Source organism: Ixodes scapularis, unplaced genomic scaffold, assembly GCF_016920785.2.
Source record: "Ixodes scapularis isolate PalLabHiFi unplaced genomic scaffold, ASM1692078v2 PGA_scaffold1__304_contigs__length_218370807, whole genome shotgun sequence".
In the NCBI taxonomy this organism is placed as follows: domain Eukaryota; kingdom Metazoa; phylum Arthropoda; class Arachnida; order Ixodida; family Ixodidae; genus Ixodes; species Ixodes scapularis.
Window position 1 is genome coordinate 201,206,355 of NW_024609846.1, and position 18,005 is coordinate 201,224,359.

At 43.4% G+C, this 18,005-nt stretch overlaps 1 protein-coding gene across 2 annotated transcripts in view; it reads left to right on the forward strand.

Moving 5' to 3' along the window:
• Positions 1-18,005, forward strand: part of LOC120838691 (protein ABHD15) — a 368,387-nt gene that overhangs the window by 315,872 nt on the left and 34,510 nt on the right. For both annotated transcript variants that reach the window (XM_042291052.1, XM_042291053.1), the window contains one exon: positions 2,733-2,891. In XM_042291052.1, coding sequence (XP_042146986.1) covers positions 2,733-2,891 — 159 coding nt within the window. The remainder of the gene's footprint in view (positions 1-2,732; positions 2,892-18,005) is intronic.

Here is an 18,005-nt window from a genome sequence, read left to right on the forward strand (position 1 = left end):
CGTCCCTGTGCAGCTTTGAACATACCAAAATGATAACGGCCTGATACGCCGTACCTCTTTTTTTTACGTTGTTGCGATAGTTCGTGATAATTCTAAGACCTTCCTGGTCTTTCGAATTTGTGAATTGACCATATAAGACCTTTTTGTGTTAAATTTACGCAGTAGATATGCAGTTATCCAGGGTTTTCTTATTCGTTTGTTTGTTTTCATAAATATGAAAGGGAAGCATGTCCTGTACAAGCTAATAAATAGCTCAATAAAAGTGTTGTACGCTCATTGCCCCTAAGTACACACAGTAAACTGTCTCAGTTTGTGTTTGAAACAACGATTTGGAAAGAATCAACTCCATCTAGTTTTAGTTTTTTTAATCGCTATCCGTTTCGTTTTGGAAGTCTTCCTCGGGATGCTTTTGAGATAAGTAAATATCGGGAGGTCGTCACTCTCATCGCAACCGATGACACCAGCATTTATATAATCAACCGAGGTATTCGAAATGAAGACATCTATTGAAGTTTCAGGTTTTAAAAAATACGACTCTATTTATAACATTTCTATAACCATATGTACTGGTTAGCGTGTTGTCTAAAGTCCTTTTAACAGCGGTGGCAGCACACAAATCTATATTAAAATCTCCACCACATTGGAGATTTTCTCACTTTTCTTTGTTAACAAAAACAAAATAAAAATAATAAAAATTTTTAAGAAATTTTTAAAGGTGCCGTTTAGTGGTCTGTAAGCAGCTACAAATATATTTTTGTGACATCGTACGCACAACATTTTAAAATGCTGAGCGGTAACACAAGAATCACTTTCTAAATTATAAAGAACTTGTTTTGCAGTATTGCTAAACCACCACCGCCTTTTTGAGTTTGATTTATATAAAAGGAACGGTATGAAGGCAGTCTTAGTACATCGGTCTCTTCTGTGTACCTTGTTTCTGCGAGCATTATTACTTCAAAATTAAAATTAAATTGTTCAAAGAGCCGCTCAAGTTCGACAGCTTAATTTTTTTGCCGACCGGACATCTAAATGAAAGCATGTCATGCACGATACATAATCCGCACCAAGCTGACTTATCAAGTTTTATGGTAAAACGAGTGCATTCATTGCCATTAAAAAAAAGAAAAGAAAAACGAAACCAGTTTAATTCCAGGTACTTCTTAATTAATCTTTTCCAGTTCGCCCACGTGCTCAATTCAAATTGACGGCTCGCGTTTTTGCTTCCTTGCCTATGAACATCCTTCTTTATGCCAAGCAAACCTGTAGCCGAGGAGTTTGGCCTTCGTTCTTACTCCGTTGAGCAACTGTCTCTTAAACGCCGTTATATCCTCTTGCAGATACATATTGTTATCATTTGCTCTTGACATCAACTTATGCTTGTTTTGCACCCAAGCATTTCGATCCTTTCGGTTCACAAATCGCACAATCCCTCTAGGCGATTATTTTGCTTTGATTGGCTCACGGTGCGCTGCTTTTACGCTATTTTTCGTCAGACATGGAACTTTGATCTGGACAGCGATTTTGTTTAATTTTTACAGCAGATTTTCATTCGAGATTTCTGGAAGATCGTGCACTTCGACATCATTTTTTTCGTTCATATTGATTCATCTCCTTTTGTTAGTTCTTCAGCTGGGTAGTTTCGTCAGTCTTTTGCTCTTATAATTTATTCACCTTTTTTTCTTAGCCTTTAGTCTCGTTGTCATTAAATGACTGGCACGTTCCACGATGTCAGTTGATCCACCACTGTACGGTGGTTCCGACCTTGTAATAATCAGCACATCACTTTTGATAGGGGTCTATTGCGAACATGTTCGTTATTCGGGTCAACAGCTGCTGCACATCTTGTGTCACTTCTTTAGTTTTCTCATGTACGGGAGTGCTGTACATTTTCGTCCTAGTACCTAAACACGTTTGGCATTTCCAGGTTTCTTGAACACCAGCTTTTTCCCCGGGAGCGACGTTTAGGTCAAGCCCGCGCAGGCACAAAGGTGATAGACGAAGTGACATTTGCAACATTGCAAAACAGCGCCATCATCGTCTGTGGTTTTTCCTCAATGCCGGCACAGATGATCAGCATCCTCACTGGTTGACATCACAAATGGCACTCTTTGGCAGCACTCAGCGACAGGGATCCCAAGTGTCTAATTAAAAGCGGCGCTTTTGGGGGGGGGGGGGGGGGGTTTGGATATTTATACAGCGTGTAGTTGGTCAGCCATTTCAAAGTTCCGACGAGTCACTCGCTAAAGATGAGCAATTTATTTAGCCAGTGCAGTACAACCGCTAGCCTGGTGTCCTTAACGTGCACCACGCAGTAGTGATACGCGACCGTACGCCGGCACGATGCTCATCCAGATAGAAACGAGCAGGGGTGTGAATGGAGCCTAGGATCCCTGGGTTTCGCAGCACGAGCTTTCGCTCCACGTGCTCCGAGCTGGTGTGCTCTAGCTTACTCGGCCACCAATCCCTCTAAAAAAATGCGCTTTTAGTTAGACGAGCAGCGTTCCTAGAACGCTGTTCGTCAAATGAACAGCGTTTATAACTAAGCCAGAAATTTAGCCAGCAGCACTGATATTTGATATTTAAATTTATTCCAAAAATGAAACTCTATAAATTAAAAAGTTGAATAGAATTATTCCGGCAATTACACCGGACTAAAATCTTTTAATTTGAAGCTTCACTAGGTCCGGAGACGAGACGCGCATTTTGTTCAGCGCCCCTTATATCGGCGGCAGGTGCTGTGGCCCGCGTGCGGCGTGGTGACGTCCCACCAGTACTGGGAGAGGAACGCTCCGCTCCGAGACGCCGACGACATGGCGACGCCGTTGCTCTGCATCTCCAGCTCCGACGACCCCGTGGTACCCACCTGGGCCCTTCCCATGGACGTGTTCCAGGTGCGTGCTCTACCGCCTTTGATCCACCTAAAAGACAAGGCCTTCCCCCGAAGGCTATCATCCACGCAGCGCGGCCTAGCTCGCGTCGCCGCGTCCTGCGGCGTCTCCCAACGATCGCGACGCAAGCACGCAGGGACGCCAAGACATCTGCCGCTTATAGCAGACAAGTCGTCACGCGCACGCCCTGTCTACTATAATATAACTCTTTAATTTCTTCGTGGCCCGGGACAACCTCTCAGTTTTGATGTGGTAGCACAATATAAGGGATACAATTCGTATAGTTTCACATTCGATAGAAAATGGAAAAGGTCCGACTCATCGGGGGACAGTCATCAATAAAACGGTCAAATCTAGTTTAGGGTTAATAAGTTAACGTGTCTTAGAAAATTAAAGACAAAAAAAAAAAACAATTCAAGAAGAAATTTTCTCGAACATATGCTCTCCCAAAAAAAGAAAAGAAAATTGTTTTTATCAACTAAAGCGCCTTAAACATAGAGTTCAAGTTGTTTTGCACTCTTCAGAGAGTTCATTTCATCAAAAAGGTCAAAAGATAGGGACTCTAAATTGTTAATTGAGAGTTGCGGGCGAATTAGTGATGACATTTTCCTCGAACGGAATGATAAAATAGACAGGGGTGTCTACAAAACCGAGAATGTGCATGAAAATATACAGAGGCAGGTCAGCGTCGGGGTCACCATCAACGACTTTGTGAAGAAACAGAATATCACGGGTGAGTCGGCGACTGGAAAGATTTAGTAAGTGAAGACTTTTGAGTAGGTGCTCGTAATCATAATAAAATCTTCAGTTGAATTACGTATAATATATAATACGATAAAAACGTTTCTGTACAGTTGCAATTCACGACTCATCAAAAACCGTTTAGGAGTTCCCTGCTACAATACCGGACTCAAGATTTGTTCTTAGAAAGTAGGAAAATAGACGTACAATGCAAAAAATATTCATAAAGTCACATTACAAACGAGAAAGGAAACCAAGCGTTCGTACAAAACAGGTAACAATTCAGTGCAAAACTCAAACCGTGAGAGAGAAGATGTGCAAAGAGAAGGGGAAAGGAAAACAAGCGACGTTTCGGGCGGACGCCCTTTTGTAAGACTAGGCCAGAAAAGAAAGCCTGGTGTCGAAATAGATCTCGAGGTAACGAATCATGGTGACAAGTGTGATAGTGGCGGACTCAAAAACAGAAAGGTAAAATAAACTCTCGCGTTTCTGTGACATTGTCAGTAGTTTTGTTTTGTCTGAATTAAGCATCAAGAAATAAGGTAAATACCGCTCAGAAACACGATCAATATCCTCTTATAAGGACTGCAATCACGAAACGATCGTATATTTCTAAAACTCTTGATGTCTTCAGCAAACGTTAACAAACGTGAATTGTTTGTGCTCACTTCAAGATCGTTTACGAATAGTCTGAATAGGAGGAGACCTAGGTTAGGTCCTTGGGGTACCCCAGATGTGGGTATGAATTTCATGATAGCCGCTCGATATCCTAACGCTACTTCGACGATAACTCAAGTAGGTATGAAACCAACTCAGAAAATTATGTGAGAAACTGTATAAGGATAACTTTTATAGTAGAAATTGTGATTTAATTTATCACAGGCCTTAGTCATATCAAAATACACTATATCTACATGATCTCGAAAAAGACCACTAGAAGCTGAATAATCAAGAAATGAACGAAAATTTGTTTCCACCAAACGGCCCTTCAAAAACCAATTATGAACATATATATATATATATATATGTCGAAAGTACTAGGAAACACGCTTGTGTATGATTATATCGAATTCGTTTCAGAACGCACATGACATATATTGGTCGATAGTTTTACAAGTGTCGCCGTTTTTGTGCACCGGTATGACAATTGATATTTTCCATAGTGATGAAAAAACACCGGAATTTAAGCAAAGGTTAATAATGTGACATAATGCAGGAGCGAACACATTGCCACTCCCCTTGACAATACAGTTTAGTATCATATCTATTCCTACTGATAACTTTGCCTTAACCTTTGTGATTGCGTCTATAGAGCCACATTCGTATCAATATGACTGATAGTCTGTGAGTCCTGGAAAGAAACATTGTTAAATTTTGCACTATACGTAAACGCATGTGTTAAATATCATCCACAAAGAATGATATTTAAAAAAAGATTCGCAACTTCGAAAGATCATCATACATAACCAGTGTCACTACGTGTACATATATTGTGGTTTTTTTTTTTTTCATTGTATGCTGCCTGACTTATTTCCGAACCCTTTCTGGTTTTCGGTTAAAAGAACTTTCAATTTTCGCTTTGTTGACCGATTTGTCGTGTTTCTATATTTTCTTACAATTCACTCACTTGCAAGAAAATGATAGTCAGTATAGTCACTGACAAGGTGAGAAGGGGACGGAGGGGCTTCAGTTGCCTCGCCTACAGTGCGAGCTTCCTAGCTTCGACAACGCTCCGGGATCTCGTGCACCTCACGCTCGCGCGCGTGCAGCCAAAGCACAGCGGAAGGTATGGACATAGCCTCCCCTATACTCACAAAGCCTGGCAGTTCGACGACGGAGCCATGGAGAGCCCGGTCGCAGATTTGGAGTTCGGGGATCTGGCAGCACAGAGGATTTCTCGAAGAGCCTGTAGTCAGCCCACGGCTTTTGCAGCGGCGAGGACCCGAAACACACTTGTTCGCTCGGGAGAAATGTGTTTCGGCGTCTCGCCGCAGCGGGGCGCCAGTCATGTGGCTCTCCTCTCATCCGCTGTCTGCTGCTCCACCTTTTCTATTTCTGCGGTTGCTTCTCGTGGCGATCTGCCAGGCTTTGTCAGTACATAGGAGGCTATGATATGTAGCGCGTGACGGAGGCCGGGCGTTTCAAAGACACGCCCTATCGTTCTTACTCTGTAAATGACTAGAGTAGGTTGTATTCGTCTGACGTGAGGCCCATCGTGAGGGCCGAACTTTTAAGTCAAGGTCTTGTCGTCCCAAACCTCGATGAAAAATAACTCCAGTTTGGCGTTGCGGCACTCTTGGCAAGGAAGAGTTATGTGCTGATTACTAAGATTGTTTACTAATTGATGAACCGATTAGTCGGCTAATGCATTACCAACGACTAACCCCCCTCTCCCCCCCCCCCCCCCCCCCCGGCCCGCCTCTTGCCTGAGATCCCAGAAAAAACTGGACACATTTCTGTGATTGTCATGGTCATTACCTTCGTCTCGCTGCCGAACACAACAAAATTAACTAATCCACTGGCGAACATTTTGCTCGCGCCAGACGCCATGTTGTCAGTGAAACAACAGTTAGCATTTTCATACATAACTATGCACAAATACTTAGGAAGCCCCTAGGACCTTCTAGCGTGAACGACTTCTTGGAGGGGAACATTCCTTCTTATGGGGGTTGTATTCTCTTTTCTAAGTTGCTACTCTTTCGGTAAAGGGAATGAATATCAATAAAGCACCGCGTTGCGTCTTTTTGTTTTTTCAATATCTCGTATTTAAGTCAAATAAACTATTTTTAGGTAAAGAACCTATATTTAAAGCTTCTTGGCGCATTAAATCTGGGACTATGATCCTCCGGTGCTTCGGTGCTGACTACGCCATCATGCGATAACATTTCGACATTTCTCCCATGGAGGCCATATTCCACCGATTAAATTGAAACAAATCTCGTGCTCTCACTCAGTCCTTAGTCGTATCAGAAGACGTCCACCTTGGTTCCCTGTCCCCAGCCGAACTCTGTTCTCTCTATGCTGGCGTCTGATTGTCTGACGAGCACGCTGAACCCCGGTGGGCCGCCGATTGTGTTCGGCGATGGCCTCCTCAGTCCCTCCTTTTAGTATTTCTTTTTAGTTTTTTTTTTTTTTTTTTGCAAAGCATTGTGAATTTATTCATAGCTCTTTCAGGAAGCGCATGTCGTTTATCATAGGATAGATAAATTATTTATGGTATGAGCTATACTCTTTGTATCGGACGGTAGGTTGCGCCACCTACCCTAGAGATATTTACATCCCTGCCGTCTAAGCTTTTCTATGAATTCTGCTTTTCGTTAAAAAATCATGCCCAACAATGTTGTGTATTTTCATGCATCGCTCGACCTTCTCTAATCGTTTAAGCACCTACGAAAATGCAGGTCGTGACCACTTACCCTCTTGCTTTCTGGTTGGCTGTTCTGAGCCATAATGAGATGTCAGCCACTCCTGGCCTTTCTTAAGGGGACGATCAAGTGATTTTTTTAACTTCTCCCTCCTTAGCTCTAACCCTTGAGTAAAAAACAAAATGAGAATTAACGTAATCGTGACGTGCTTGGACACTGAATGCGGTGGCTCCAAGCTTCCAGCATGTTTTCTAAGCACACCATGGAACTTGTCATTCGCAAGGGATAAGTGCAGCCACGGCACTCATTGGCCACGAAAGCGAATCCAAATATTCGTCGACAGATAGATGTTTGACGCTTGGATGGAACAGCGCGGATGAACAGTCACACTCACTGGCACACAATAAGGAAACTAGAGTGCCTTCATACACACGCGCGCTTTTGCTTGAGTGGTGACATCTCAGCCATTTTTCCGCCCAATCGTTTTTTTATGCATTTTTGAAGTGCGCGCAATCCGGTGTCACTCAGCTCGAGCGCGTAGCTTTGGCTGATGCATAGACGCCATCTTACCGCCCAAGTCACGCACCGAGTGCGCGAGAGCGTCACGCGCTGGCACATTCCGGACAACAATGGATGTCTTCACCCTGAGACAGACAGACATCTAGGCACCCTAAAGGAAACAGACTCGCAGCGCTGACTAACGGCCTCCCAGTCCTATATTTCTTCTTCCTCAAATCTTCAACTTGTTCTCCTTCGCCGCTAAGGAGAACATTTTAAATTTTTACACACCAGAGACCAAATAGTCAGTAAACATTAATAAATAACTAATAAAGAAATAAAAGACAACTAAAGAAATAATATTTAAAAAAAAATAAAGTTAAACTGAAAATTAAATTTAAAAAATGTAATAAAAATGAAACGAAAAATTCCTCATCACTATTGGTGCTTTGATGTTATCTCTAGATACTCCAAAACTTTCTTTGATAAAGCTGAGGATGATACACTAACGGATTGTTTGTCCAACCGGGCTATTTTTTCAGCTTTGATGATCTCCCGTGTCAGCTGATTACCGCTTCTGGCAATGACAGTGCAGTTACTCAGGTCTGCTGAACACCCGCAATCCCGGTAATGAATTCCTAGATTCCCTGATGTTACTCTGAGGAACTGAGGAGCTTCACTGTCATTGCCAGAAGTGGTAATCAGCTGACACGGGAGATCATCAAAGCTGAAGAAATAGCCAGGTTGGACAAACTATGTGTCAGTGTCCCATCTTTAGCTTTATCAAAGAAAGTATTGGATTATCTAGAGATAACATCGAAGCACCAATAGTGATAAGGAATTTTTCGTTTAATTTTTATTAAATTTTTTAATTTAATTTTTTATTGTTTTATTATTATTTCTTTACTTGTATTTCATTTATTTAATTATTATTTGTTTATTAATGTCTATTGGCTACGTGGTCTCTGGTGTGTAAAAATTTAAAATGTTATCATTAACGGCGAAGGAGAACAAGTTGAAGATTTGAGGAAGAAGAAATATAGGACTGGGAGGCCGTTAGTCAGCGCTGCGAGTCTGTTTCCTTATTGTGTGCCAGTGAGTGTGACTGTTCATCCGTGCTGTTTCATCCAAGCATTTATTGCCAACTAGCCCAAGCATCCACATTATAAAGATTTTTGACAAGCGCTTACATCTGTGTGACAGGAATGCATCACTGCAAAAAGACGGAGAGATTTCTAAGGAAATAAGTATAGTCCGCTACATTTGAAAATGTTCGTACCGAAAAGCAGGGTTTTGACTTCGTACCCTCGGGTACTAGTTTTCTCTTTTGGCGCACTAATCGATATGCGATTAGTAAAATCCTAATTTAAGCAAGCCCCAAATTGTTTTCATTGTTCCTTTGAGTTTTGCGTGAGTATGGCCACTTGCGAGACTAAAAAAGAAGGTTTAAAAAAAGCTTCTTTTTTTTTTTTGTCTTTTATTTAAGGTATTTAATTTCTAGTTCTCACCGGTACTAAGCTGCCCAGAGCTTAGTGAAAACATCTCTATTTTAGTTTGTGTATACCTCGGAATCAAGCCACTTTCTTTTCCTCTCCATCCTCACAACAGGTTTTTCTTTTACTTAATGATTCTTCGATCTAATTCACAAGAAAGTGTTTTCATTGTAAGTTATCATTGCCTAAGACTTTCTTTTTGTATAAAAACTGTTTTCGATTCTATTTTGTTTTCTGTAAAGGTTTGTCCTAAATCCAGGTAAAAAAAATTGGGTTGTGTGTGTGTTTATACAGCCTAGAACTTGGTCTGCCTCACAGGGGCGACGAGTCTCCCAGCTGTAGATGAGAAATTTAGCCAGTGCGGTACAGCCGCCAGCCTGGGGTCTTTAACGTGCATCACGCAGTAGTGATACACGACCGCACGCCGGTACGATGCTCATCCAGATCGAAACGGGCAGGGGCGGGGCTCGAACCCAGGATCCCTGGGTTCTGCAGCGCGAGCTTTCGCTCCACGTGCTCCGAGCTGGTGTGCGCTAGCCCACTCGGCCACCGATCCCGTGACACTAGTTTTCTCGGCACACAGCTCGCGCAAAAGCCCCTTGACGTGACTGGCCTCCATTGCTGCCGGGGAACGCTTTTTTTTTTCTTCCACGAAAACAAGGGTAAAAAAAGAAGCTTTTTCCCGGCGCTGTTTCTACAATCTATCGCGGAGCACATACTGCTACCCATTGCAAAGGAACTTTCAACCTTGAAGCTGCGGAAAAATTATCTCGATCGCTGGCGTCCGGAAAGCCACTTCGCGGGCCGCGGCTGCCCGAGTCGCTCGTCTGCCTGCACATTCGTGACGTACGCGGGTAGGGAAAAGTAGGGATGTTTCATTGTTGCCAGTAGAGGGTCGCCTCCTGGAACCCTTGCGCGGCCGGCGTAACTTGAAATGTCAATAACTTCATGGAAAATTTTTATGTTCTTAAAAATATTTTGGTTATCATTTGAGAAAGGGTTATTGACGCGGTCTCCAAATTTCCAGCCAAATCGAAGTCTACCAAAAAATCGGCGGAGTTCCCCTTTAAAGGGGTACTGCGGCGATTTCTTCATGGTCCCCAATTTGCTTTAAAATTTGCTAAACTCGCCAAACAACATCGCTAAAATAGTATCCCAAATATTAGTTCAAAATAATTTTTTTTTCACAAAGTTATTGAATTTACAATTTTGGTCTTCACCGTGTTTTTCAAACTGGAAGTCTCTACTGGCAACAACAAAAAAGTGGCGTCAGTGGAAAGCAGGGGTTGACTTTTTGAACTGTAGATTTTGATAACAACTGATTCGAAGCAGTTTCATGGTGTCAAATGAATGCTTTGCAAGCTCGCTCCACTACCCGCGCTCCAGTACGGAAGGAATGATTGGCATATTCTATTTTTTAGACTGTTTGCTCGACTGGCAAGCCTGCCCGCCATCGACGTCACGGCACTGAAAAGTGCGGGTATATTTGAATGTTGGTTTTTGCATCATTTTCATTTGCCGATTTCACAATAACTATTATGAATTTTGCTATTCTAAATAGCATACCGGAAAGGGCAAAGGCCGGGGAGTCAGAAAATATAGTTTGTTGAGCTAGGCCAAACAATCACCGGAATACCTCTTTAAGCCGAGTGCTCCTTCGTCTGCCGGTTTCTCCAATGCACGTGGCGTCGCAGTCGACACTGTTCACCTTGTACACCACACCTGTCTGGGCGTTGGCGGGGGTAAAGGCCCGTTCACACTCTTACGACCGAGTAAGACTGAGAGAGACCAGACCGTTTTTTAAGCCTCTTGCGACCTCTTAGGACCAGATCTCCGCTGCAGCGCATCCGGTCCTAAGAAGTCGCAAAAGGCTTGAAAACCGGTCTGGTCTCTCTCGGTGTTACTCGGTCGCAAGAGTGTGAACGGCGCTTAATGTCTTTCGGGTTGGAGAACGCGTTCGCCAAAGATTTTTAGATGTTAGATTAGAGTCTACTGGTGTGACTCTCCCCACCACCGGGCCAGTTCACACTGACGATGCCACCCGGATAGGTGGCTAAACGTCTTTGTTGTTATATTTTTGTTGTTGAGTTAAGCCAGAGTAAACTTTTTTCACTAAATCGTTATCTGCATCATGATATGTTATCTGAACCTGTTTGCCTACAATTGCTGAGACTAATGCGCGTTTCATATGTCATGAACGGCAAGTGTTCAATATGTATTTATTTATTTGTTGATTTATTTACTTTACTAAAGGCACTTACAGGCGTTACACAGGGTGAACAAAAATACAGTAATTTAAAAAAAAAACAAGCAGCAACACATAAAAACAAAAATTATAAAATGAATGCATAAAAGAATTTCGACGCATTCTGACACTTTCAGCACTCATTGAAATATATACATAGAAAAGGTACTTGCACAAAGCAGAAGACGAAATTTTCAATTAAACTTAGTCTGCTCACGCAGCGTCATGTTTATGGTGGCAACAAAACGTGTTAGTTTGTGCATATAGGATTCAGTTTTAAAAAGAGTCATTTAAAAGGGGCTATATATGGTAAGCTCGCCGTAAGAAAACATCTCTAAAAGCTCAAAATGCTTTCTGAAATAAAGGAGTGATAAGTTAAGTCGATGTTTTATACCGGTTACACTAGTAAAGCGGGAGTAGTCACGGACAATAAAACTAGCGGCTTTGTTGTGTAGTGATTCTCTATTCTCTCCCAGATATGATTGGAGAAAATTCCCAATGATTGTTGCATAATCCAGTCGGGATCTAACTGGAGCAGTAGAGGAAACAAGATTTGTTTCTTTGTTTGCATGGAACAGAGTGCGTTTGAGGAAGCTAGGTGTTTTCGACGCTTTGTTAGCAATATTGGAACGAAGAAGATGCAGCTAAGCGACTTTGATGGCTGAAAAAGTAGAAAGACGATGTCGGGGTGCACCGTACAAATTACACACTGCATCAGATAATTTTCCGCAATACATAATACGCACCCATCAGAACATTTTAGTCGGGGTACACGCTCTGAAGTACTAACCACCATATCTGTATTTTGTGTTCCCTTCACTGTATAGTAAATCCTTATCATTTTATTTATTTCTTTATTCATATTACCCCTAAAGGCCCTCGTGAGAGGGTATTACATAGGGGGGGGGGTACATAAATCGTTCCAATAGGAACTAGTGCACATTGAACAACATATGAGAATACTAGAAAACAATCAATACACTTAATAATAAAAAGAAAATAAAGGATACACTCAGAAACGAATAAAAAACATACACTCACTCATCACACTGCAATAAAGCTGAGTCAAGGTAAAAACAAAATAGTACACATTTGCTCTGCACGTTCCGGAAAAGAGGAAACAACAATGTAAAACAGCAAAAGTTAGATGGCATCAGTATTTTGAATTTGTTCTTGAAACTTCGTGGTGTCTTTTTCTGAGGAAATGTGCGATGGTAGATTATTCCAATCGAGTGTGGTACGTGGAATGAATGACCGGGAAAAGGCAGATGACTTACAGGTTATGCGTTTAACTTTGTAGGGGTGATCGCGGCGTGGAAAAATAACGGCAGGTGGCTCGAAGAAATCACCGTGAAGTGACGCGTGGTGGTAAAGTTTATGGAAAAGAGATAGGCGTGAAAGTTTGCGACGATGGAGTAGTTCGGGTAGCTCTGCTCGGCGTTTTAGTGCTGTGACGCTGGAATGACGTGAATAATCTGAAAATATGAAGCGAGCGGCACGATTTTGCAGTGATTCAATGTCGTTTATAATGTAAGCATGTTCGGGATCCCAAATGGCTGATGCATATTCTAATTTTGGACGTATTAGTGTGGAAAAGGCAAGTCTGCGTATGTTAGGAGGAGCCTGTTTAAGGTTACGCGTGAGAAATCCGAAAGAGCGGTTAGCAGCCGCCAGGGTGAGCTTTATATGGTAGTGCCATGACAGATCAGGTTGCAAATGTATTCCAAGATATTTGCAAGTGGAGACGAGGTCAACAGTATTATTATTTAACACATAGGAGGTAGGAATCCGGGGTACGTGATTAGTAAAAGACAAACTTTGTTTTAGAGCAATTTAGGGTCATTAGCCAGGAAGAGCACCATGCATTAATGGCATTTAGATCAGTTTGCAAAGCTTTCTGGTCATTGACAGGTGAAATTATTCGGTAAGTTACACAATCGTTAGCAAAAATTTTAATTCGGGATGAGACACAGGATGGCAAGTCATTAATGTAGACTAGAAACAGTAGTGGACCTAGTACGCTACCCTGTGGGACTCCCGAGGTTACTGGTTTGAAGGAAGAGTTACAATTGTTAGCGGACGTGAACTGTTTTCTAGACGAAAGGAAATCTTTTACCCATGCCAAAATGTTAGGGTGAATCTTAAGCCTGGACAGTTTGGTTAGAAGCCGGTGATGAGGGACACGGTCAAAAGCTTTAGAAAAGTCGAGGAAAACAGCATCAACCTGGGATCCACCGTCAAGAGCTGAATGTATGTCATTAAAGGAGCTGTGCAACAATTTCAGGGCTTTGCTTAAATAATTGTGGAAGTTGATGCCTGACACTTCTGCAGTGAACTACAGAAAACAGATTTTGCCTGGATACCCTAGTTTTTACTTAAAAAAATGAAAAAGATCCAGGTTTTTGCCGCCTCTCAACTCGTGCATCGTCTTCCGGGTCACGTGCACAGTGACGTCACTAGAGTAGGCGCGGAGTTCCGGAAAAGTTCTCTCTTTAGAGCCATCAGCGAGCAGCGAGAACTCATCCGCTGCCGACCGCGTGACCACCCGTCCTTGCCCGTCCGGCGCTGTCCCCCTCCCCTCCGGCTTCTGGCGGCTGTTCGCGGTTTTGTGGACCTAGGATAGATGGCGCCACTAAAACTCCGTATAATAAAAGTTTTGTGGATGATACCAGGGTGTTGACGCATTTATATATATGTTGGAACGACAAGATTTGTAAAAAGAGTTACCTTTTATCGAGCAGGTATTCGCACAACTTGCTATCTTTCTTACAACGACCCAAGTGACGTCACGCCGCTTGTTTCTCATGGCCGCCGCTCGTGGCTGCAGGTCGGGAAATATTCCAAGTTTTGCCTCGCTATTACGCGGCGGAATCGCAACATTGCGATGAAAGGAGGTGTGTTTTCTGCCATTTGTGACACAGTGAACAATATCAAAAGCAGAAAATGCCAATTCTTTCAACGTTAAAATCGTTGCACAGCTCCTTTAATGAAGCCGGCGAGCTGCGTGTCACATGAGTATCCTCGGCGAAAACCATGCTGATATTTATGTATGATGTTAAGATCTTCCAGGTAGTTAATTACTTGTGTGCGTATTATATGTTCAAGAAGTTTACAAATGGTACAGGTTAACGAGATGGGACGATAGTTTAATGGCGATGAGCGTTCACCAGACTTGAAGATGGGAATTACTTTTGCGATTCGCCAGTCATGTGGGATGCAACCTAACGATAACATTTGTGAAAAAAGGGCTGACAGTATGGGACAGATGCTAGCTGATATATTCTGTAGTATCTTATTATTAAAGCCGACATGATCAGAAGCAGTAGAAATTTTGAGTTTATTTAGTAAGGAGTATATACCCGCTTCAGTTATTATTACTTCTGGCATGCTGATATCAGGAATGAGGTGAACTTTCGGGCATGACGAGATGTCTTCACATGTGAATACTGATATGAATGCGTCGTTAAAAACCTGTGCGCACTGAGACATGGGAATGACGTCATTATTACTGGCGGTAAGGACGATATCAGGATGCTCAACAGGATTAATGACACGCCAAAATTTCCGAGGGTTATTTAGTAGCACAGATGATAAATCATGTTTGAACAAATGACGTCTAGTTGTTGTAAGCAGTGACTGATATTCCTTATCACATGTTTTATAGCGTAACCAGGAAACTGAAAGGGGGTCTGGTTTATTGGCGTGGCGGTAAAGTCTCTTCTTTCTGTTATTGAGGCGTCGAAGCTGTTGGTTATACCACGGAGCGGTGTTTACAGTTTTGATGTTGATAAGAGGAATGAACCTGTTGATTAAATTGGTAAGTACATTTCTAAACATGAGCCAATTATCTTCCACGGACCGGGATAAATACCCTTCCAAAAATTTATTTGAGAATGACAGGAATTCATTGTTAATGCTATCGTAATCACCTCTATTATAGCACCTTATTTGCTTGTTGGTAGTTTTGCTTCCAGTAAGGACGTCGTGATCAGAAAGCCCGTCAAGATGAGTAATTTCAGAAAATATATCAGGGTTGTTGGTAAATACTAGGTCTAGAATATTAGCTGATGTGGCCGACCGCCGTGTGGGATGAGTAATTAGCTGAACCAGGGAAAAGTCGAGAGAAGAGTGGACGAAATTATGTGATTCACTATGGCCATCCCTAACGGATAGAGTTGACCAGCAAATGCTCGGAAAATTAAAATCGCCAAAAATTATTAAGAGAGAATTAGGAAAACGAGAAGACAGTAGCGTCAGGACACGGGTAAATTCACTAGAAAAGTCAGTATTTGCCTCTGGTGGGCGGTAAAAAACACCTATAAGTATGACACGACCACCACACTTCAGGGAAGCCCATACACATTCCAAAAAAGAGTTAACTAGCACAGGTACCGCAAGCACATCATTTTTTATCGCCAGAAGTACGCCACCTCCCCTTCTATGTTTCCTGTCACAACGAAAAAAATTGTAATCTGCCCACGTGAGAAAAATACTGCTATCAGGAATGGCATCGCTTAGCCACGTTTCAGTTAATGCGACGATTGTTGGTGTACAGGAATCAACGAGGGAAGACAACGGAATGCTTTTTGACTGAACGCTTTTTGACTGAACGCTTCACTGCGAAATTTTGGTGGAGTTGGACACTATCCCCCTACCTCGCCACTGCCCACGCTGGACCTCCGGAGCCGCCAGCTTACTTCACCGGAAGCCGAGATCTCCACCGACACAACATCTATTGAGAGTCACCCACCCGATCCAGCACCTCCCCGACCACTGAACATCTCTAACGACACCTCGTCGACTGCGGACGGTGAATCCCCACAAGACGCCCCTACCCCCCCCCCCCCCCCCCTTGCAAGCTAAAATGTCTCCAGGTACCACGTCTAGGAACGCTGGTCAAACTGCTCAAGCCCCCTCCCCCTTGGTCCTACCTAAACCCCGTGACCTGGGAACCTTTACTGGGTCCGGTGAACAGGATGTTGAAGATTGGCTTCTTTTCTATGATCGAATCAGCCAACATAACAGGTGGGTCCAATCATTATGCTTGCCAACGTTATATTTTACCTTTAAGACAATACCCGCACATGATTTTTGACACATGAGAAAACAATCACATCCTCGGACATGTGCAAAAAGAAACTCCAGCATCTCTCTGGCGACCTCCCTGGTCGCAAGCTGTTCGCTAGGCACCAACTGGCTTCACATGTGCAGTCACCCACGGAGTCGTACATGACGTACGTACAGGAATATCTCTCCCTTTGTCAGAGGGCAAACCCCAACATGCCTGACTGAAAATCTTCCCCACGTCCTGAAAGGTACCGCGGACGACACGTTCAAGCTCCTAGTCTTCAAAGACTGCAAAACAATTTGGAAGCTGTCGAACAGTGCCGATGCTTTAAAGAAGCCAGAAAGCGACGAATCACCGCAAATTTTGTGCGCCTCCCCAACACGACACCAACATCCACACGTGAAGACACCAGCCTTCAGCCGGACCACATAGCGAAATTCATCCGCCAAGAACTTGAAGCCATGTTCCCTGTTAACATTTTCACCCGACCTACTGAACAGCAAGAACCCGTCCTCCCTGTCTCAGCGGTCCAAGAAGTCATAAGACAAGAAATCAACCGGCTTCATGTTCCAACATACCCACGTGCATGTCGGACTCCTTCTACAAGGTTGGATTATGACTCCCCTCCCCCAACACTTCATCGAACCCACGTAACCCCGCATCATTGAGGACATCTGAAGACCGACCTATATGTTTCCAATGCAACGCCGTTGTACACATTGCACGCTACTGCCGCAACAAGTGGAAGTGCCCTCGCATGTTCACAACGAACAGTTATCGGTCCTCGTTCGATCAACAACCCTTCGCACCTCCCGGCCCTAATCGTCAAGATGACGGACAATTCACCTCTCCTCCTCAATACAACCGCTCGCCATCTCCACGTCGCTACCAGTCGTGGTTCCTGGCCTTCCGCTTCCCCATGTCCCAGGCCCATGTCCCCCGCAAGCTATAAACTAAGCAATGCAGCTTCGAGAGGAGCAGCTGCTCCAGTATCATTGGTAACAAATTCTCTTCGACAACGTCCGCTGACGCCCCTAAATCAGATTTTTGTTACAGTCGATAATGTTACAACAACAGTTCTCGTCGATACTGGCGCTGCTCTTTCCGTTATGAGGGAGGATCTGAGACGACAGCCACGCAAGGTCGTAACGCCACCGGATTCAATGCAAGCGTGACATTTTGCATTCCTTAATGTAACAACTCAGACTGCGGTTTTTGGTCTAAACATATGTTTCGGCGTCGTCATTCGCTGAGCTGCCTCCGTAAGTTGCGTTGATTGGCTCTCCGAGCTCTGGGGGGCGGGAAAGTAGACGCACAGCTTTTTTTAGACTCTGAAAGGTTTGCGGTGGAGAACCTGCCTGTGCTACTTGGACGACATTATTGTTTTTTCCAGCTCGTTCTCATCCCATCTTGTACGTTTGGATCAAGTCCTCAACCTCTTCAAAGGAGCAGGTCACCAACTAAATTCGTCAAAGTGCCGATTCGGCAGCTCCTATATGAAGGTTCTAGGTTACTTGGTTCAACCATACCCTGACAAGATAAAAGCAGTCCAACGATTTTCGGCATTTCAGTCACCAAAGGATGTCCGGAGTCTTCTTGGGTCGTGCTCCTACTTTCGAAAATTGATTCACCAATTCGCTCAAATTGCTCTTCCCCTCACAAACCTCCTCAAGAAAACCGAACCGGTATTCTGGCAACCGGAAGAAC